At 43.1% G+C, this 22646-nt stretch overlaps 1 protein-coding gene across 5 annotated transcripts in view; it reads left to right on the top strand.

Moving 5' to 3' along the window:
* LOC133124200 (kelch-like protein 13) overlaps positions 1 to 22646 on the top strand; it is an 80339-nt gene that overhangs the window by 24780 nt on the left and 32913 nt on the right. The window contains exon 1 of one of the 5 annotated variants that reach the window (XM_061235178.1): positions 6272 to 6617. The exons of the other annotated variants lie outside the window; for them this stretch is intronic. Within the exon in view, the coding sequence (XP_061091162.1) occupies positions 6520 to 6617 (98 nt within the window). The 5' untranslated portion in view covers positions 6272 to 6519. Of the gene's footprint in view, positions 1 to 6271; positions 6618 to 22646 lie in introns of those variants that run through there. 5 annotated transcript variants of the gene reach the window in all.

Here is a 22646-nt window from a genome sequence, read left to right as displayed (position 1 = left end):
ACCTGCAGTTGGCATGCTTGAAATCTCATACCAGTGCTACATAGCTTGTCATTAAGCCATGCAGCTGTGTGCTTTGTTTGGAGGCTGTAATATTGGAGGAATACGTTAATGGTAGCTTGGAGAAGCATGCTGGAAGTGAACTACTTTCAATGTAGTTCACACTAACACAACACATTTCTTTAAGAAAATGTCACCTAAAATGTCACTACAATATACTGTATGTTGCTGGTTGGTGGTTGTGGGTTTGTGTCGACTGCAAATGTCCTCAAAGCTCTTTGGAAGTTATAATACTTGTATTGAAAAGTGGGGGGGGGGGGGGGGAGAAAAATGATGTGTTTTGTGGACTGTGATGGCTGTGTGAATTGGGGGTTGTGGGGTGCCGTCAGTACCTCTGTAGTGTTGTGTAGGGGCCGAAGGCCTGTCTCCTGCCCTCCTCTGTGGGGTTGTGTAGGGGCTGAAGGCCTGTCTCCTACTCTCTGTGGGGTTGTGTAGGGGCTGAAGGCCTGTCTCCTGCCCTCCTCTGTGGGGTTGTGTAGGGGCTGAAGGCCTGTCTCCTACCCTCTGTGGTGTTGTGTAGGGGCTGAAGGCCTGTCTCCTACCCTCTGTGGTGTTGTGTAGGGGCTGAAGGCCCATCTCCTACCCTCTGTGGGGTTGTGTAGGGGCTGAAGGCCTGTCTCCTGCCCTCCTCTGTGGGGTTGTGTAGGGGCTGAAGGCCTGTCTCCTGCCCTCCTCTGTAGTGTTGTGTAGGGGCTGAAGGCCTGTCTCCTACCCTCTGTAGTGTTGTGTAGGGGCTGAAGGCCTGTCTCCTGTGCCCTCTGGGTTTGTGTAGGGGCTGAAGGCCTGTCTCCTGTGCCCTCTGTAGTGTTGTGTAGGGGCTGAAGGCCTGTCTCCTGTGCCCTCTGTAGTGTTGTGTAGGGGCTGAAGGCCTGTCTCCTGTGCCCTCTGTAGTGTTGTGTAGGGGCTGAAGGCCTGTCTCCTGTGCCCTCTGGGTTTGTGTAGGGGCTGAAGGCCTGTCTCCTGTGCCCTCTAGTGTTGTGTAGGGGCTGAAGGCCTGTCTCCTGTGCCCTCTGGGGTTGTGTAGGGGCTGAAGGCCTGTCTCCTGTGCCCTCTAGTGTTGTGTAGGGGCTGAAGGCCTGTCTCCTGTGCCCTCTGTAGTGTTGTGTAGGGGCTGAAGGCCTGTCTCCTGTGCCCTCTGTAGTGTTGTGTAGGGGCTGAAGGCCTGTCTCCTGTGCCCTCTGTAGTGTTGTGTAGGGGCTGAAGGCCTGTCTCCTGTGCCCTCTGTAGTGTTGTGTAGGGGCTGAAGGCCTGTCTCCTGTGCCCTCTGTAGTGTTGTGTAGGGGCTGAAGGCCTGTCTCCTGTGCCCTCTGGGGTTGTGTAGGGGCTGAAGGCCTGTCTCCTGTGCCCTCTGGGGTTGTGTAGGGGCTGAAGGCCTGTCTCCTGTGCCCTCTGGGGTTGTGTAGGGGCTGAAGGCCTGTCTCCTGTGCCCTGTGGGGTTGTGTAGTGGCTGAAGGCCTGTCTCCTGTGCCCTCTGTAGTGTTGTGTAGGGGCTGAAGGCCTGTCTCCTGTGCCCTCTGGGTTTGTGTTAGGGGCTGAAGGCCTGTCTCCTGTGCCCTCTGGGGTTGTGTAGGGGCTGAAGGCCTGTCTCCTGTGCCCTCTGGGGTTGTGTAGGGGCTGAAGGCCTGTCTCCTGTGCCCTCTGGGTTTGTGTAGGGGCTGAAGGCCTGTCTCCTGTGCCCTCTGTAGTGTTGTGTAGGGGCTGAAGGCCTGTCTCTTGTGCCCTTTGTAGTGTTGTGTAGGGGCTGAAGGCCTGTCTCCTGTGCCCTCTGGGTTTGTGTAGGGGCTGAAGGCCTGTCTCCTGTGCCCTCTGGGTTTGTGTAGGGGCTGAAGGCCTGTCTCTTGTGCCCTTTGTAGTGTTGTGTAGGGGCTGAAGGCCTGTCTCCTGTGCCCTCTGTAGTGTTGTGTAGGGGCTGAAGGCCTGTCTCTTGTGCCCTTTGTAGTGTTGTGTAGGGGCTGAAGGCCTGTCGCTGTCCTTGTGATGATCTCATAATGAGCCCCCAGGGAAGGTGCCGCTGGCCCTGTCATCGATGAAGCCGGTCGGAAGATGGCTCTCCGGGGTCCGCAGGTGTAAAAAGTGATGGATGATTTTTGTGGGCGTTGTGGAAATCTGATATGCGTTCTATCGACCACACCAGGCATTGAGTCGAGGAGATCAGAGCTGTATTGTCGTCCGACAACAGCGCCACCGATTTACATTTTTGCTTGCGCTCTTAATATTAATATATTTAGGCAAGCATCATTTTTGCATTAAGTCTGGCTTGTTTTTTTGTGCACTTATGGGATATTAGCCTAATTGCAGCTTTTGTGAGAACACACATCTGTACCTAAACAAACACGTATACAGAGGATGTGTTAAATAAGTTTTGTTTGCAGTGATAAAAACGGGGTATGGAAATGTTATTTTTCGAACCTTTATTTTGACGGCATGGTACCTGCTGTGATTTATAGTTCCTCTGTATTCATATTCTTCTCTCTACTTTCACTTGTTTTATTAGATGAAGTCATCTACTGTGAGTTTACTGTCCTACATGTGAGAAAATGGATATTGCACATGGAGTGCCTTGTATTTGTGGGGTTTATATGTATGCTTATTGACTTTTATGAGATGATATGAAATGAAATGGTTTTGTCAAACAGAATTTATATTGCATAGCCGCCTATTTCCAGACAGTCTGTGGAAGTGGTGGAATGGAGAGAGATGAGAAACGGCCGGTGTTAAATCATACAGTGAGTTTAATGCTTTGTGGTTCAGATCTGCGCTGCCTCTCTCTGTCAGTTCCAGCGAAGGTGGGGTGAAATCTAGGCCCGTATGTTTTGTGGATTATCGGTGTATGCTGAAGGTGGACACCACTCAAACAGCAGTGCTTTCACAGTTGCAAACTTTGAGTGTTTCTACACCACACCGTGCCTAATGGCCTGAAAAATGAACAAGACTGCAGGGATGTGACTGTGCAGTTTATGTCCAACCAACTGACTGACGAGCAGGAACAGACAGGAGCCCACACTACTGTGATTATTGCCGAGTTGTGTCAGTGCCGAGTGTGTCTGACAGCCACCTCCTGACAATAGGTTTACCTTTAAAACCATTTCTTCAAAATGTAGACTATATAGACACATGTATACGTATACGTACACGTACACACACAGGCACACACACACACACACACACACAGAGTCACACACAAACCAAAGGCTGTCTCACCCAAGCTATATTCCTAATCCATCACACCTACAGGAGCTGGAAGAGAAAGTGCGGCCATTAGCCATTCATTTCCCATTAGGAGAAGGCCTGCGCGCGGAGTGCGCTTTGTCTCACTGCCACTGAGGGGGCAGAGTGCATGACATCTTCCTGGGGAGGATCTTAGTGGGAGGTGGAGCACCAATCAAATGGGAGAAAACCAGAGCCCCAAAGTAGACCCTTGTGTAATGCTGCCTTTCAAATCCCTGTTTACTCGTGGTCGTAAATGGGGGTTTAATTACCCTGCAGGTGTGCATCAGAGATGTGCTTATGAATTGATTTAATAATTTAAAGCCGAGGATGAGTGTAGACCAGTGCAGGCCTTCTGAAGCCAGTCATGCTCAGTTTCTTAGATTTATCTTCATTGTGCTATTTTCCAGCATTGAGGCCATTGTCTGTATATATTACTTAATGTTTAAGTATATTTTTAAATATTTACTTTATGTCCATTAGGAGGTGTAGAACTAAATATGTATATGTGTGTGTAACTAATACATTTAACCTACATAGGCTTAACCTTTTTCGTTTGTTGCTATTCATTACCTAATCCGCCACACCTCAGGGCAAGGCGGTTTGTTTCCCACCACTGTCAGCTTCCAGTCAAATAATAACATGGCTCAGACACAAACAAGCCAGGTTCTGTCTATAGGCATCAGCTTGCGCTCCGCTTTTCCAGTCTTCAGAAAGTATATAATTGCTTGAATTGAATACTTGCTTTTGCAACATCCAAACCCACCAAAAGACCGTTAAATGCATTTGTTTACCACTTCCGATTTAAGCGTTTTTTTTATAACCGAGCAGTTGCAACATACACCAAGTGTGTCAGCGCTATGTCTAGGTTACAGCCATGTCTGGAATGCAATGGTAACCAGACACCGCAATGAAGTAGTGAGAACTACCCAGCTTTTAGTGCAGTAATCTTGCAAAATCCTTTTTAGCTGTGTGGGGCACCCCGGTTTTCATTTATTTTTGACTACTTGGGACCATTTCTAAAGGCAACCTCGGGAATAAATCATGGCCTCAGTGGCATTATTGCTTTTATAAAACTGATTTACATAGCTGACTGCAATGAAATGCCTTTCCGGGACATGCTGTGCCAAATTACCCTCCTCCCCGTGGGCTGCCTGGCAGCAGTTGGCATTAGCACAGTCAGAAGTCAATAGCATTGGCACTGGGGTGTGTCGCGACACTAAGAACAAATATCTTTTCCTAGGGAACCTCATCCCTCCACAATACTGTTTTTTTTTTTTTTTTTTTTTTTTTTTTTTTTTTAATAATATCATCGTGTCAATGACCTTTAATGAACCAGGTTAGCTCTGGCTGCCATCGCACTGTCTAGCCAGTAATGTGCTGTTCACCTCCAACATAATTCCTTGTATTTACAGGTGAATGTCAGTAATTATAGCTAAGCACAAATTTGTGCCTGATAAACAGAAATGGCTACACTACTGCCTTTCTCTTGTCTCCAGACCAACGTTCTCCATTTTGAGTTGCTGTTTGCTAGCTACGAAAGTACGGTGTCATTGTAATTGGTACACTTAGCTTGTTGCTTTATGGACTAATTTTACCCAAAAAAATTCAAAAGGTTTGAGTATTTATGACTTTTTATATTTTCTTTTTTTTACATTATTTTGCTCGAGTTAAACATTTAGACATTTAATCCATTTATTTCAACCTTTGAACAAAAGTTGACAGGATGATGAAGATAGGAACTCCCTTAAAATTAGCTAATTGTCCACAGTGTTGCTCCACCCCTTCTACAGACAGTTATTCAATTCCTGTATGGTGTGCCAGCTTCTATTTGCATGCAAGCTGTCATTTTGCATACGAGTTGTGATTTTGACCTCTATAGAACAAAGGGATATTGTATTTGATGAAAAGCACTGATTGAATTGGTTAAAAAGTTGACGATTTTTTGGTAAATTGCACAGGTCCAGTATTACACACACACACACACACACACACACACACTCATTCCCCAAGGGACAAGGAGCTCAGGTTGGCTCTCTGGTCACTCGATTAGGAGAGAAGGGGGGGGTATCCAGCTGCCAGCGCTCTCCTTCCATGCAGCAGGAACAGAAGAGGAGGAGCAAAGGAGAAAAGTGAGGTACAGAAGGAAGGGGAGCGTAGGGAGGGAGGGCGGGAGAGAAGATGGGAGAGATGATAGGGGGAAGGAAGGGACAAAAAAGGGAGGAGAGAGGAGGTAGAAGCGGAAGGAGAGCTGAGAATGGGGTGGGGGTGTAGTGGGGGGGGGGTTGTTGCAAGCATGCATAAGGGATTTGCCTATCATGTATGTAGGGGGGGGACTGTGGAACGTAAACCCACCCATTTAAAACAAAAGCAGGGGAACGGAGACCTCCTCAAGAAAGGAGGCAGCGTGCGGGGAAATTGCATCATTTCAGACTTGTTGACATTTGGCTTCAGTGAACTTTGGACGGGGAGGACTGTAATTGTGGAAATGAGCCGCTTTCTACAATGGTCCTGATGTTTTGTTTGGATGGAGACAAAGCGGACAGGGGAAAAGTGGGCGGCCGAAATTCAATTCTTGATCTTTATTAGCCGGCGGCCCTGGGCTATGCTTAGATTGATATCCCAGCTCTATTGTTGTACCTCAAAAGAAGAGTGGTCGGAGGATGGGATGTGTATTCTGAGTAGGTACGTTTGAAATCCTGCAGATCACCCGGTACTTTTGTGAATCTCTCTCTCTCTCTCTCTCTCTCGCTCTCCCTCTCTCCTGCTCTCTTTTTTTTAGTCCGTGTAATTGGTTGTCTGACAAGCGTGTGCTTCTTTAACGCAATTCTTCGTATTCCCTCCTTTTTTTTTACGCGACGTCGTTCCTGTGAAGTCAACAAAGCTACATTGTTGTTATGTGCCTTGGTGTTTTTAATCTACATCGCTCGGTGCAGACCTGCGTCCCTCCCTTCTCTCGTTCACGCGTACTGCAGTCGGCGTTCCTTTAACAAGGTGGCACTATTGTTGAGCTAGTCAGATGGAATCATCGTAGCGCTTCGGGGGACGGGGCAGGCTTTTTAAAAGGAGATGTCTCACAGTTCTGATTCAGCCAGTCGGCAGAGTGGAAACATTGGCTTAAGAGCATTGGCGGAATCATTAGCCTGTCCTTAGCTGCAGTCGTCCTCCCGTTCAGTTTAGTGTAGGATGGAAGCCCTCGCTGGAAGCCTGTTATGGAAACGCTCATTGCTGTTATTGTAGTACTGTGGTGACAACATGCCATTGAAATGGAAAAGCGGTTCTCCTGCTAGCTGGAAATTCCCAGTTCCTGTGCTTAAAACATCTAGGTCGTCTCCTCTCTCCCCAGCCTACATGTAAGTAGAAAATGTATATCCAGAGCATGTTCAAGCATAGTCGTCTTTCATTGCGTTTTGATTCATTTCGGTGTAATTTTATTTATCCCTCTACCCACTTTTCCTCCATCCACCTCAGCCCAAATTGACCAACCGGAATGGGATTGTGCTTGTGTGCCTGCTGTGGTTGGTAATTTACCTTTTTTTTTTTTTTTTTTTTTTGTACATCGTCTGTGCCTGAGAATACAGCCAACACTGTCCTCTGCGAACATTGGCTGCGTATTTCACCGTGCCCGTGTGCCCGCCTGCCCCCCGGTATTTCCAGACCCTGCCTTCCTGGGTTCCACTCCTCATCCGGCTGCGCGAAAGCTCACTGCCCGTTAGCTCACTGCCCGTTAAGTGGACGGAGCGTGTGTTTTTAGGGGGCAGGCGCCTCCCGTGCCCTTTTTCCAAGCCATTGTGATCCGCTGCCGCCGCTATTGTGGGGAGTGAAGGGAGACGAGAACGCTCCCAGTCTCCACTATCCTCTCTCTCTCTCTACGCGGTCCGGGAGCGTTTTTTAAAATGTATACATATATTTTTTTTATCAAGACTATCTTTGTGTGTGTGTGTGTGTGTGTGTGTAGGGGAATTGATGGAACCTGTAGTGAGAGAACCTTGTCTAAGAGGCCGAGATTGAAATATGAAAGAAAATATATATATTTTTTTACAGTTGACATAAGTTGACTTAAATACTTAAATAAAAATGTAATGCTGTGACTTACGCTGTCAATGGAATTACACACATGTGGATAGGTATGTATTTGTGGATAGGCATTTAGTTCGGGGTGTGCATATTTCGGAAAATTATTAGCTTTGTTCTTGCTTTAGAAGTGTCTGTACAATCCAGTGAGTTGCAGCAGATTTGATTGCTAATTACGACTGTTCGTTTAAACCCAGGTGATGGTCTCTCTAAAGTCTGTTCACAGGGCTGGTCGTGTAGTGTAGAAAGTTTAGAGCAATAGACAACCGTTTTGCTGTGTAATTATTGCATATTTTATAAGCTGTAGGGGTTCAGTTTGCAGCAGTTCAAATGTATGCAAACAAGGGGAAATTATTGATTCCTTAGTATCAGGTCTCCTGTAGAGAGTTCTAGTCGGTGACAAAGCAATAGTGTGAATACATACTGTTAAGAAACCGTAATCTAGGATTTTTATTTTAAAGTTTCAAATGCAATAATGTCAGTGAAGTTCTGATTAAACTCTTAGGGGCTAGTTAATTTTTCCTTGCTGTATAATGTTCACAACAGTAGTCCAAGTCATTTAATAATATAAGCTGGCATGTTTTTGGGCTATTCATAGCAACAGTATCCATCTGATTGTAGGTTGGCAATAGTTTTAGGTGTTTTATTTATATATATATATATATATATATATATATATATATATATATATATATATATATATATATATATATATATATGTGTTTTTGTCAACTTTGGTATGTCATCAACTTGCCAAAACATGAAAGTACATAGATTAAAACCCTTTGTGTTTATCTAGCAATGCCCTAATTTACTTTGAAATATAGCCTAACCACTGGCAAAGCTACAGATTTCATGACTTGTAGAAAGGATTGAGTGCTGCTGGGGAATCCTAGCAAACATCAAACGTTTGCTGTAATTAGCCATTGAAAACGCAGTCTGCACTCAGGCATTATGCGAGTTCCCTCTGTAAGTGTAGTTATACACTAAAGATTCAACCTAGATAGGGCAACCTTTTCCAGGTCCTACTAATGTACTTGTGATGCATCGACCAAACTCCTTTGTTTAGTTGAGGTGAAAAAGTAATGGTGTCAGTGGCACTATCTACTGGATTTATTTTTGTATGTACTATGTCATTGTGCAATTATTTTATACAATGTAATACACAAACTCTTAATTTCTGTTTAAATGTAAGTAATTTTGCCCGTTGTTTATCTTTGATTGAACAGTAACATTAACAAAAAATTAAATCTACAGGTTAAATCTAATTTGCCTGGTGTGTTCCAAAATTAAGGATTTCATTGTAAATAATCTTAAATAGTTCAGCAACTCCCAATCTGCATTTTCCTAAAGTTTTGTATCGTTGGAAATGGAGATATTTTGCGATTGATGTCTTCATTGAGGTAATCTAAGAACAGATACTCTGCTCTAATCCCCAGAGACCGCCACCTGTCTGGGTTACATGCACAATCTCCCTGGGATTACTCTTTGCATTCCACCCTGGAGGCAATTTCGAATCCACTTTGAGATTACTCCTATTAATTCTGAGTTGGAGTCAGTCATCTAGTATGTTTTGGTATGCATTTTGAAAATCGATACAAGCTGAAGTATGAACATTGTGAGTTTTCTGAAGTGGGTGTAGGACATTTTACAGACACCGGGTCAGCTAGGTTTGACGAAGAGACGGTGCTCACCAATATCACTAGTTGACGGGACTATTGCTCCCAAACTAGCCAAACCCGGTTATATTGAACATGCTTAAATGGGTAAAACTAGCCTGAAATAATGCGTAACTATATTGAGTTAATACACAGTATCTGCGTCAGTTTACCTCTCTCACCATCACAAGTGTGTTTCACTGTTGAAAAAAATTGAAAGGATTTGTTTTTCTTCAAATTTACGTAGGCCGGGAGTATTCTTCGCCTGTCCCTTCCTCTCTGGGTTCAGGCTCAGGCGCACATCTTCGTTTCTGTGTGCAGCTAGCTGCCACCACTGTTTCACAGCGGTCCACCAGAGCCGAGCAGTGCAGTTGGGACTGGAGAACAGAACCACTCACAAGCTTGTCACTGGCAGACTTCCGCCATTCAGTCAAGCAGAGGACTTACTCTCGCGTAATGAGCAGGGGAATATCCTGCCTACTACCCCCCAACGATACGCTGGGCAATTAAGTCAATAGCGCAGCGAATTCTCCTTCTCCCAGTCTCTTTATATAATTAAGTCTCTACTATTCCCGCCCCTAATTATCTCAAGAGCCTCCTGATCGAAGATGATTTCTGTGCTTCCGGTGTTTAAACAAAAGCATATCAAAGTATAACCTGTATTACTTTTCTCTTTCACTATCCCTCCCACACTTCCTCCTTATAACGAGCCACTGCTAAAGAATTCTACAATCATTTGTCTTTAACGATTACCACATTCTTATTATGAGGAACGTTCTGGATTCGTGCTCTCTAAGTAGTCTACTTTTCGTACCCCAAACACTTTTTAAGTCTCTTGTGTAAACCCTCCATCGCCCTACTATGTGAAATGGATTTAAGCTAACATTTGCACATTGGCTATGTAGATGAGCTGCTAGAACAACCTCTCAATTATTCTCGAAATGATGATTGCTTTTGAGAGGGAGGGAAAACACTGAAAAACCACCAGCTAGTGGTCATGTCATGTAAAATGGCTTAAATACATTTGCATAGATATTTGCTAAATGCAGGGGAGAGATTGAAAATATCCTTCCTCTATTAAATTGAAACCTAAGCATTAGTTTGAGTATGGCCTTTTCTAGGATGGACAACTCCAACCAATATTAATTTGTGATCGACTCAGAAAAAAGGAACAGACGCGTGACAATGCACTGATCCGGAAATCGGTCGGTGAGTCAGGCAGTACAAGCGGATTGATGTGTTTTGACTTCATCACATTAGCCGTCTCTGATTCATATTAGCCTGCACAATGGAAAAAACTGCCATGTCATGTTGAGTTTCCCTCTACAATAGATTATGCAGGCCTACTTGTTGGGTGGAATGGAGTCAGAGGAGAGAGTCTGAGAGTGAAGGGGTGGCTGGCTCACTGCACTGTGTCTGTAGGTGGTGAGACTGTATGGGCTGGTGTTGATGGTGTATTTAATCGTACTTCTTTTCCCAGTAATTACATTGACTGTCGAGGGGATGCCCTAGCATGAATGTTGATTGACTTTAGGCTATAGTCTGTTCTGTGTATGTTTTATTTGTGCGTGCATACATAGAGTGAAATGAGTTTGCATGCTTTGAAGAGTCAAGGATACCAGAAAGGGTTAACTTAAGGTGAAGCCACTTCCTTGTTTTTCGGTATGCATGCCAGTTGATATGAAACTCCAGAGTAAATGATAATATACTGTAGTGAATTTTAGAGGACAAGGCACCCTTTTAGCAAGAAGGCCCAAGGTAATTTAAAAAAAAAAAAGTCAGGTTAGGGTAATTTAAATGTTTAGCCTCAGACTTTACTTTCTGACTGGCAGTATGTCATTAGACCAATACACCCCCCCCCCCCCCCTCCTATAAATGTTTCTTTTTTTTTTACCTTCAAGCTACATTTGTACCTTGCTAATGCTAAATGATGTCAGCATCATTTCCGCCATTTTCAGAGGATTGTCACACATCTAATTTCCTGTTTATTTAGAAAATAAATCAACATGCTGTCATGCCCAGGTATCCACTGGGTGAGTTAGCCCGTCAGCAGAGAGGGTGACGGCTCAGGAAGCCAATTCAGTTGGCACAGATGTTCTGCAAACACGAAGGTTCTATTTTTAGCATTCTGTTGCACTTTTTAACTTCTTACCAATCCAGTTGGCTACACTTTTCTTTTTTTTTTTTCTTAATAATCAGATGTGTTTAGTTATATGAAAAAATTACTAATCTTGCAATCAGTTTTTAATTAAAACCACCCAAATCCCCTCCCGTCTCTATACACTTCATTCACAAAATAATGTAAAAAAAAAAAAAAAGGAAGCCGACAAAATTGGCCTCTCAATGATGTGTGTTAATGAAACGGTTATGGACTACACTCTTCTGTTGCGGAGTGTTTCTGCAGTAAGTCTTCACTCCCTTCCTTGAGCGCGAGAAGTCCAGGTTTAATCTGAGCATCACGGATTTATCTTCGTCCTGAGTGCTGGCAGAGCAGATTGTATGGTCTCCCAAACATTCACACCTTACGTAACCTGGAATTCATAACAATTATTTTAATAATACTTGCATTATTAGCAGCTCTCGGAGATTAACCAGTGACTCATCGCTTCAAAGAAACGCTCATCTTTTCAATGTGTCTGAAGCCAGACCGTGGCCAAGAGGAAGAGGGAGCCAGTGCTTATCACACTCCCTCCTTGTGTCCCTTAATAACATTTCATCCACACAAACCAGGGCATGCAGCATTATTCAGTTTTACTTAAGTGTAATCACAGACCGGCTTGGTAACAGTGGGAGTAGTTACTCTGCACTTTAATTTCCTTCCAGTAACCGTTATCCGTAAGTGCTGTGGAATTATCTGAGGGTGAGAGCTGCATTTCTTTGTTTCTTTTTTTTTTTTTAATGGGCTTTTAGATTTCTTTGCTGCCCTGAGGCTGTTGATTTATTCATTAACATTCACACTTACACGATTTATGAGACAGAAATGCTCTGCTCAGCCTAATGACACAATGCCCATATAATCCTGCAAGTGTGTCATCGTGGCGCTTTGGAATGATAATTTTGGTAATTGAAAATGTAGCGGAGAATACAATTATTGACATACCTCTGGTTGAGGTTGGCAAGTGGCATATAAGTTACCTTTGATTTTTTTTTTTTTAAAGAAAAAAGAAAAAAAATCCATTTAGATGTACTTATCATTTCTTGTGACACTTTCAAGGCTGTTACAGTGCACGTGTACAGAGATTAGTCTATCTTGGGAAGCTCCTCATAGTAGGCTAGTATTTAAAATGTATTTGTGTTTGATTTGATTCTCTCATGGCATTTTTATTAATTTTTTGACACCTATATAACTGTTCAGATGGTCCTAAAATTTTGCTTGTGACCTGTCGCACAGTAATAACATCCAAATGAATTGTTCCCTTTCTTTATAATTGAGCTGTTGCTGCATAGGTGACCTCATTAACATAAAACGAGTGCTGCTAAGCTTCCCATGGCACGACCTTCAGTAGGCCACTGCGTCGCAGAGGGTGGGAAGGAAGGTGTCTGCTGGCACGGTTCGTCCTCGTTCCCCAAATGGCAGCTCTTCTGGTTAGTTGGGCCCCTGCTGTAGTTTTTAGCATTGTGATAGTAAATTTATTTCATTGGATTATTTTAAGATATTAAGTGCTGACTAGAATGCTCATTAGAAGTATGCATAGTGTAGCGTACAGAATATTTACCTATGTAATTTTTTGTGTTTTCTGAACGGCCTCCTTGTTTGGTCATATTTTTAATTATTTCATTCCAAAAAATCAATTGAATGCTGTCTAACATTTGGTTGAAAAGTAAAAGTTTCCTAGCCGACGTGGGAGGTAGCCAGGCTATGTCCAGGTAAAATTTGAGCTATAACGTATTAATAACCTTGTCCGTTCATGTCTAAATGTAGCTCAACCAAGATTTCCACCCCTTAGGACGTCTGTATTCCGGCTGTTGCTCACTGGGTATCCGGACACGTTGCAGAATATTGCAGTGCATGTGAACGTGCGTAGCATGTCGATACTGACATTATCTGTGCTTTTTATTATTTTTTTAAATGTCATAATTTACGCTGACCCTGCCCTATGACTATGGTTTTAATGGCTCATATTACTCTCCAATGCTCATCTCCCCAAAGAGGCAGGTAAAGGTTATTTATTCCCTAACCTTCCAGCTAATTGAGTGCTGGTCATCGTCAAACGATATGGTAATTATCTCTAATTGATCCACTACATGTCCAGGCCTTTCTCCTTCCCCAAGCACATGCGTGGTACCAGTCAGCAGCCTGCTTCTGTAAGATAGACACAGATACAATTGTCTGAATTAACAAAAAAAAACACTCTTCCCGTACAGTATGATTATGTAATAATGTGTGTTGTTGGCACTTATACATATATGATTCAGGCATGGACTTAGGCATCAGAATCAATCTGTTTATTCATCATATGAGGGAATGTATATTTTCTCCCGAATTTGCTGTAATAATAAAATGTGTATTTGCACCTCAGTAAATTCAGCTTGAAGGTGGTTTTGGTAGGGCATGAAGAATTTAAGCAACATTTCTCTTTGTCCATATTGATAAGGCACTGAATTATTAGAAGCACATTTTCAGTGTGATGTTGTGACTCATTCTATGACAGGACACCTGATAATCTATTTTTGCCATATTAATAAAAATGTTTTATTCTTACCTCAGCTTAATCTCCACCGAGATTAATCATACCCCAACCCTCCTCATGTATTCATTGTGTGAACAAAAATGCATTGTGGGACTTTTACAATCCCTGTTTGCAGGGGTTGGGTGCCCTCTTTTCTTTTTTATCATGAGGCACTTTGGTTTTGTGTTTTCTTAGATGTATTTACACTGCTCTGAAATCCTGTTTAATTTGTGTGTGCCAAGACTTAGGACACTCACTCTACCTTGTTGTAATTTTAATATGGCAGCTTGCATTTAGATGAAGTAGCTTTAGCTGCAATATCTTTGGATGGCATATGCAGGGTATGGTAATTAGTCATAGAAGCTCAGCAATCTCTTCTGGAAGGTGTGCAGTACAGCTATCAGTCATATTTATTGGGTTCAATTAAAGAAAGTAAACAAAAGGCATTTTTCCAAGGAAAACAAGGCGGTAGCAGAGTCCATCAGAAATGGTTTTCAGAATGTAAATAAAGGTGGCGTAAAATGGTAGGTGTAGCTTAATCGGCTTTGCCAATGGTAGTTTCAAGAATTTACGACTCTTAAGCCGTTTTTCTTGAGCTACTTTTCTGTTTTTAATAGGTTATTTAATATCCCTATGTCTATTTTCTGTTTTGAATGAGGCATTGGATTGTAAATTGATCATATGAGAGAAGTGTACCTGAAATAGAACACCGTAAATCTCCAAGATAAATTACATAAATTAAAAAACATGACCCGCCAACGTTTTCAAATCTCTTTTGGTGTAATAGTGCTCAACACTCTGCTATTACAACAGTTTCTCCAGTGCTGTATACTTTAAATTGAAATTCCTTAATATCCATGAAAAAAATGTTTTTCTTGTTGTACAAAACTCCAGTCCAGGAGAGATGCATTGTCTCCAGGTAGTTTCGGTTTCCTGTCAATCAGCAGGCATTTAAGGCCTTGAGAACAAAGTGTGTGGATTCAGTTACTTAGACGATCAATGGCTGTGTCCGAATTGGCTCACTATTCAAGAACTAGTAAACTAGATTGGCCGTCAGCCATTTTGTTCTAGTGTCCGAATAAAAACACAATTTTAACTCACAGTTTGAAATATCCCACTAGAAATATCCCGCAATGGTCATTAGAAAGGTAGATACGAACTACAATGATTTGCGACCAGCATTAACTCTATAACAAATATAACTTTATTATACACAAACCTTTTTTCATTCTCATTTTAAGCTGTGAGGCGATGGCGCGGTCCAGGAGCAGTTCATATTAAACTTCTGGGGTTTTGCCACGTTGATGATAAATACGTTTCAATTGAATATAATAACTACCCTAACATAGCTACTGTATTCATTATTCAATTATCCCAAACTCTGTTCGCCCAGTAAGTGGCACTGTTTGTTAGCTATCTAAAACGCTATAATGTTTTATTGTTGACATGAACGTTATTTGTAACGAACGAGTAGGTTGCATCCAGTCTATCTATTGTTCTGTTCAATTTTCGGATATAAATGTCTGGGGGGATGTGCGGTAGACGTTTACTCGGTGAAAATGTGTTATTTTACATGTCCCACACACAAGGCCATGTAGTTTCTGGTTTGACAATGTATAAATATTCGTAAAGATACAAATGTTAATTACTAATCTCTGGAGTAATGTTTTAAGAACTGGCTATGAGGCATGTTTGTTAATGGTTTTGTGTCTATATGCCGCAGCGTAGCCTACTTGATGACGCTTTTTCGATTGCAAAAGATGATGTCTGATGTCCGAATTCACTGTTTATTTGCTAAACTACATAGCGAACAATATGGCCATTCACAAGTTAGGGATGAATAATTAGTGAATAGTGGGCCATTTCGGACACAGGCAATTATTTAAAGTGTTCACTCATGCTGATACACACAAACCCAGCAGACACTGTAGCCCCCCAGGACTGGATTTTGGCACCCATATGTTATTCAGTCCATAAACCTTCTGTTTTTGGCATACTACAGTTTAGGCCAATGATAAGAAAAGGAGTGGATGATCATCGTGAACAACCCATCAGCGTTGTGGGCAAAGATAGCCTGCAATGTCTTCTCCATTTATTTCTTGACTTTACTTTTTCAAACGTCTTCAAAAAAAAAATGAAAAATCTGAAGTAGAACTGAAGTAGACTCCTTGCTAATAGGCTGAATATGATTAAGCAGTGTACTGTTGCTAGACTAGCCTGCTGCTTTTACCTGGATCTGCACCATGTGGAATGGGGGAGAAGTGGAGGGAGTGCTGTGAATGTATATCCTGGGCAATATCTGGTGGTTGATCTATGTGAACTCATTTGTAGTGGTATTACTCAGTGAGTGAGCTCAGTGAGGCTAGAGTGAGAATTTGTTTGGGTTTGTAGTCAGTCATTTTAGTCCTATGGGGCGTAGACCGACTTAGGTTGGCCTCCTGAGTGGTGTTGCAGATTGGTCTCCACCTCGCCAGATGAACCATGTCGTCGGTCCCCTCCAAAGTATTGTCTGAAAAAAGATTAAGGTTTGAGACAAAAGTATGCGACACAAGGGAACAATTTAGTAACTGGGCTTGTTAAAATAAGGGGAAAATATGACCTTGTTTTAAATGGCGGAAGCATGAATGAATATTCAGCATTTACATAATCAAAAATTGCATAATCAAAAATGAAAGCGTGTGAAATTCAAGCCTGAGGTGAATGCGGTTTCAACTCTGAAATTCTGCTAAGCTCATTTGTTCATACATTGTGCACAGCATTTGAAACTTAAATGCATAAAGGCTATATCTAAATTAGCATGTCCTTGTTAAATCTCTGCCATTTTACAGTATTCATGTAATGGAAAGTAAGTGTCGGAGATGTAGGCTTGCGCTGTGAGCTGAAGATTTTTAGTATTAATATTAATTGGGGCACTAGTCTGACTGGTTTCTCAGCCGGATTTCTGAAGTCCCGCATAGGCTTTCAAACGAGGTTTGCGATGCGTTAATTCTCATATTCTAGCATTTGGTTCCCAACTGTTCTTCAAAGAAAAGCTTGTCCATTTTTACTGCGGTTTTCACAAGTTACAATGAGGAATAATACAGGCTAAGCATTTGCGAAAATAAATCAATAAATAATGTAATTCAATCCTTTGAATGAATAACAAATATTAAAACGACTGGTTAATGAACTAAAAGTGAATGAAGGTTCATATTTAAAATAACCGCTACAATGAATGCACATTTCTTAAGAGGAAATGGTGAAGTCAATAAAAACTTCAAGCATAAGAAATGACCAGTTATTCAACAAAATTGACAAAAAGTACTCTGAGTGCTAATATCTTTCCACTCTGTAGCCTACCAAGCCCTTCCCTCTGTTGCTGCTCTTTCTGTTTCTGAATGCTTAATAATCGAGAAGCATAACTCATAAATAGTTTAGTGCAATCAAAAAATTGGTGCTTTAACAGAATACTTTATACTCTGTAATTGTAAGGATGAAGCAACCAGTTGGAGAACAAGCTTATATTCCAGTTGCCACCTGCTATGCTTCTGCTGAAATGGTGTTAATTGGCTAATTACGGTGATTCAGGTAGACTGAAATGTTGTATTCTCTTAATAATGGGTTTTAACCGGTGTCTTGATGAGGATGCAGTATTGGCATCGTTTTACAGTACAACATTTTTGGGAGAAATTGGGCTGCATAACTGTTATGACCTTCCTTGCCATATGTCTTCTACTAAAATGTATTTTGAAAGTTTAATTGCAAAACATGTTCCCATTAAAAAAAGTTATTAGGATTCATCACCATGGCAAAAACAAATTCAGTTTAACAAATGTAATAAGGGGCGGCACGGATGGTGCAGTGGGTAGCACTGCCGCCTCACAGTAAGGAGGTCCTGGGTTCGAATCCCGGTCGGCTGGGGCCTCTCTGTGTGGAGTTTACATGTTCTCCCCGTGTTCGCGTGGGTTTCCTCCGGGTACTCCGGTTTCCTCCCATAGTCCAAAGATATGCAGGTTAGGCTGATTGGAGAGTCTAATTGCCCCTGGGTATGAGTGTGTGAGTGAATGGTGTGCGTGCCCTGCGATGGACTGGCGACCCGTCCAGGGTGTATTCCTGCCTTTCACCCAATGTATGCTGGAATAGGCTCCAGCCCCCCTGCGACCCTGTTCAGGATAAGCGGGATGATAATGAATGAATGAATGAATGACTGAATGAAATGTGTTAAGTATTCCTTCAGTAACTGTCCAAGACACTGTTTTCAGGCCGTGAGAAAGGAATGTTGATTGAAATGAAGTGATTCTGCTGAAGGCGTTTGTTGAAAGCCATAGCCCTGTCCTTCTGGCCGTATGTCTGTACGTCTTGTAGTCATTTTTTGTCTGGCTGTATCGATACATTGCGGCTGTAGCTAACCGTATCCGTTTCAACACAGACTTTTTTTTGAGCTGTCCAAATATGACTGGGAGTAATCCTGTCTCCCTGGAGACCACCGAGCCTCACCGAGACTCCTCTCCATGGCAACCACAGCAGCACACGCCCGTGCGTCCGTTCGCGTGACCTGAACGCTCTAGCTTCAGTCCGCAGGCTGACGGATGTTTCCTTCGCCCCGCCAGCCTGTCTGTTTCCTCTCTGTGCTGGAAGTGATGCGCTGAAACGCCTGCAGTCTCATGTCTGGAGCAAACGCGTCCACTGCGTTCATGCTCTGTGGTGACTGGAGACGTGCGTTAGCTTTGGTCTCATGCACCCAGTTGGACCTGGCAGGTGACCTGATGACATCAGACAAGGACCCCGCTCTGATTGGTGGGCAGTGTGGCACAAGTCATTGGCATTTCAGCTTGTGACCTTGGTCACCGGTTCATGAGTTCTAAGGGGCTTTGGGAGTTGCTCAGTGATATTTAAAGTGATGCCTTTCCCCGTTCTTGAAAGGGGTCCCATAGGAAAAGCTGCTTACCTGCCAGCATGCTTATCTTCTGGTGATCAGGATCAGAGGATGTGGTTCCCCCCTGAGTGGAGCCTTAATCTGCCCCCAGCCGTGCCTCTGTAATCCAGACTTTCAGTTGGGAGACGGAGAAGGGTTGCCATATCATCTCAGCGTGTCGGTCGTGAGGAGCCCGTGTCAGTTTCACTCTATCACCCGCGTAGCCTGCCATGGTCTGCTGCTGATATTTGCTGCAGCATCGACCATCAGGCTGTGTGAGTGTGAGTGTGAGTGTGAGTGTGAGTGTGAGTGTGAGTGTGAGTGTGAGTGTGAGTGTGAGTGTGAGTGTGAGTGTGTGAGCTCTCTCTGTTTTCCTTCCACATCCGTATTGTTTGAGTGCGCCCTTTCGGTAAACACCCACCTCAGCTTTTCATCCCGGAGAACCTCCTCCAACGCCATCCGTCTGTGCGTGTTTGTGTTTGTGTTATTGATGTGGAGGGACGGGCTCTTGACTGACGCTGGAATATTGCTGCTGTTGTTTTTTTTGTTTTTGTTTTTGTTTTTCCGTTCCGACAGCCACCATCATTCCTTTGTGGTTTGGACGGCCCACTCCCCGCTCACCGCGGCGCCGCCATGCCACACGACTGGGTAAATGGACAAAGCTGTCTGTCCTGTGTCCGTGTGTCCCACCCCCATCCTCACGAACACCCCTCACGTCTCCCGAACGCACTCATCTAGTGTAGTCCCTGACCCGGCCTCTGCCGAGAGGACGTACGGTTTTTTTATAAAGAAATCTGCTGTCTAACCTCCGCCACCCCGCCCCGACAAGACCCGTGTTGGAAATGCAATCTCCGGCAATGAGATTAAATGAACAGGAGAGACGATAAAGTTTTTCTCTGACTGACATGAATGAAATTGAATCCATTTACTAGAAAAAATAAATAAAAATGAAATTGGATCTCGTGAAATCGTATTTGCGCTTCTGGGGGGGGGGGGGACATATTGCCGGCCAGTCTATATCTAAGCTGCCATTTGCCCATTTAACTAAAAGAGTCCTCCTGTGTTTTTTCTTTTTGCGCAAATATCTTTACATACTTGAGTGCGTAGTGGAGGAATATTATTTATAGAATATTATAATTGAAGAAAGACTTTCTTTACCTTAGACAAAATGTAATGGCAATCTACAATACTGGTGAAATATTAATATTTTTGTGTGTCTGTGCCAACTTTCTCTTGTAGGAGAGGGTGAGTTCTGTGAAGTGACCTGAGTTAAGAAACGTTCTCTCGGCATTGTTCATGGTCAGCGTGTGGTGCCGACCGATACTGTTCCAGTCGCCTCGGAGCATTAAGTTAACATCGACCCCCCCCCCCCCCCCCCTTCTGTCTGCAGAAACACGGCATGTTAAATCTAAAAGGATTTCCCTCTCTGCACACAGTGCCCTGCCTCGGCACTGTAACCGGGCCCGGTTTGTCATTCATTTCAATTGCGCCGTGCATAAATTGGACAAGCTTCATTAAAATGAGCGCTCCGGGTTTGTGTGCAGTTCATCTGTTGGTGTCAGGGCCGCTGATGGTCGCGGGCGGGGCCTGCGTTGGCATCTGTGCCCTGCTGTACACTGCCGCCGTTACTGGCTCGCATCACCGGTCTGCCGCTAAGCTCCCACCCCGCTCTGCGCTCCATCAAATTTGTACCTAATTGGAATAATTAAACCTATGAGACTTAACCCAATCAGAGGTGTCAGACCCAGCTCCCGGAGGGTCGTTTATAATCCCGGCTGGCTGTTCGCGAGCGTTATTTTTCCGAATTATCTCTGCGGATAATTTTATGATATGGATGCCTCCTGCTAATCAATGCGTCCACTATTTACTGTACACACGTCCATATGATTTAGCAGCCTGGAGAGCTGATGCTTGTAAACCAGCAGTGTGGCGTGCTTGAAACATGGCTCTTAATTGCATAATTGACACAATCATTTGCTTTGTTACCCAATAACTCACAGCACAGAAGCATACCCACTTCACCACAGTGTATTTTTTGCAGAAATTTGTAATATAGAAAATTAGCTAAATGGGCCATTGAAGCAAGAGCGACTATACACACAGCCCTTTCAGGACTACGTTTGGTCCACAAGCGCACAAAAATACAATAGTTGCTTTAATTTTCTATTAATTCTCCATTAAATTGAAATGCAACCCCCCCCCCCCCCCCCCATGTTCACATTTTCATTTGACCTTTCTCTCTTTATGTGTATGTGGTCTTAATTATATTTGTATGTAAACGTTTTAGTTTCGTCAGTTGAGACTGTTGTCCATTCCTGAATGATTTCTTTCCTCCTTAACCTTTGTTAGCATACGCCATTATCTCTTCAGCCCCTTCTCGCCCACCTCCGTAAACACACGTGGTTTGACTCTGGTTTTCTCCTTTGAGCTGCAGTTATGAAGTGGTGTGTATAAGCCGTGTACCCTCCCTGACGTTGATGTAGAGTAGTGTAACTGACACTGAAGGCTCTTATGCTGCTTTTCTTCGCAAGGAAACATTCCTTCCTTCCTCTAATCGATTTTTCTGCAGGATAAAAAAAAATCTTTTTATTCAACACTTCCACTGAAAGTATCGTTTTGTCCCATTCTTCTCCAGTTTTGTTTTTCTTTGGAAAAAATATTTGGAGTTAAGATGCTGAGTGAGCAGTTGAAATTGTTTAAATAATTACTTTGTACAAGTAGTCTCTTGTTTGAAAAACCAGTAGCATACCAAGTTTCTCCATATTTAATATATAGTCCACATATGTCCTCATGACTTGCTGCTTACATATTCCATTAAATACGGAGATGATATTTAAATCCTACTTTCTGTAATGGTGTAAATTTATACATTGTTTTATGGGCTCTTAATGGGTGCTTACAACAGTAGGGATTTCATGGAGGAACGTGAGAAACAGCAGTGCTAAGGTAAAATAATGTTCACTATTTATCAGGGTTCAGATCCAGGCCTACTCCCTTATTTTGCTGTTGCACTGACTGGTGATAATCACATTCCTGCATGTAGCTTACTTTTGATGAAATGTGTTTTGCTAAGGCAGGCACTGCCTTCTAAGGTACTTCTAAGTTGTTCTCAGCAATATTAAATTTGTTGATTTAATTATGATTGTCCAGTTGTTGCAGAGATTGAACTTGAGCACGATGCAGTAGATAAAAACAAAGAAAAAAAAACCTTTCCTCTTGTTTGTAGAAGTTACTAAAGCTAAATGGATGTATGTTTCCTAAATCATTTTAACAGTTTTAACCCTTTAAGTTCCAAGAGTGCTATATGGCACTAGGCCTTATACCTTTTCAACCATTCAAAATGACTGCTATAGTGTTGTTTTGAGCCCCTATGAAAATCCTAAACCAAACAACCAAAGCCGAACCCCTTTTGGATTTGGGTGGAGCCACTTCATATTGGGCTTGGGACTGAAAGGGTTAAGTATGAAAGTGTTCATCTTTGTTTAGATGTCTAGACGGAAGACTACCTGTAATAAAGTCGATATCAGTGCCATTTCCCTTTGTGAAGATGTGTTGTGCTCTGGAAATGCTTAGTCATTTGCTTGTCTCTACGCTGCATGGCTGTGGCCTCGCATTGGAAAGCGCAGACTGCCATTGAAATATGACAATGCTAGAGTGCCCTGTAGCCCTGGAGTATTCGTCTTCTGTGTAGTCTGATGTCTTTTCCAGCGCGTAGACATGAAGTTCATGTTGTCATAAGCTGTCCACACGTTTAACAGGTTTGAGGGTACGTCTGCGTTAATTGCCAGGTCAGGGAGGTGACATCTAAGCCAAATTAAACTGGTGGAGGTACAGTAAATGCATCTCCTGGTCATTGTGACGGCTGTGCTAAGATCAGAGTGACGTCTGTGATGTTACGGGGCTGCATGGTGGTGTCGGGAGGAGCCAGAGCCCCCGTCTCTGTTTGCTGAGTGAACAGTGTGGATGTTCTCCTGCCTTGGGCCTAGCCGTCTCTGTTTGCTGAGTGAACAGTGTGGATGTTCTCCTGCCTTGGGACTAGCCGTCTCTGTTTGCTGAGTGAACAGTGTGGATGTTCTCCTGCCTTGG

The sequence above is a fragment of the Conger conger genome, chromosome 3 (genome assembly GCF_963514075.1).
Source record: "Conger conger chromosome 3, fConCon1.1, whole genome shotgun sequence".
NCBI lineage: Eukaryota > Metazoa > Chordata > Actinopteri > Anguilliformes > Congridae > Conger > Conger conger.
This window is presented reverse-complemented; position numbering and strand designations above follow the sequence as displayed.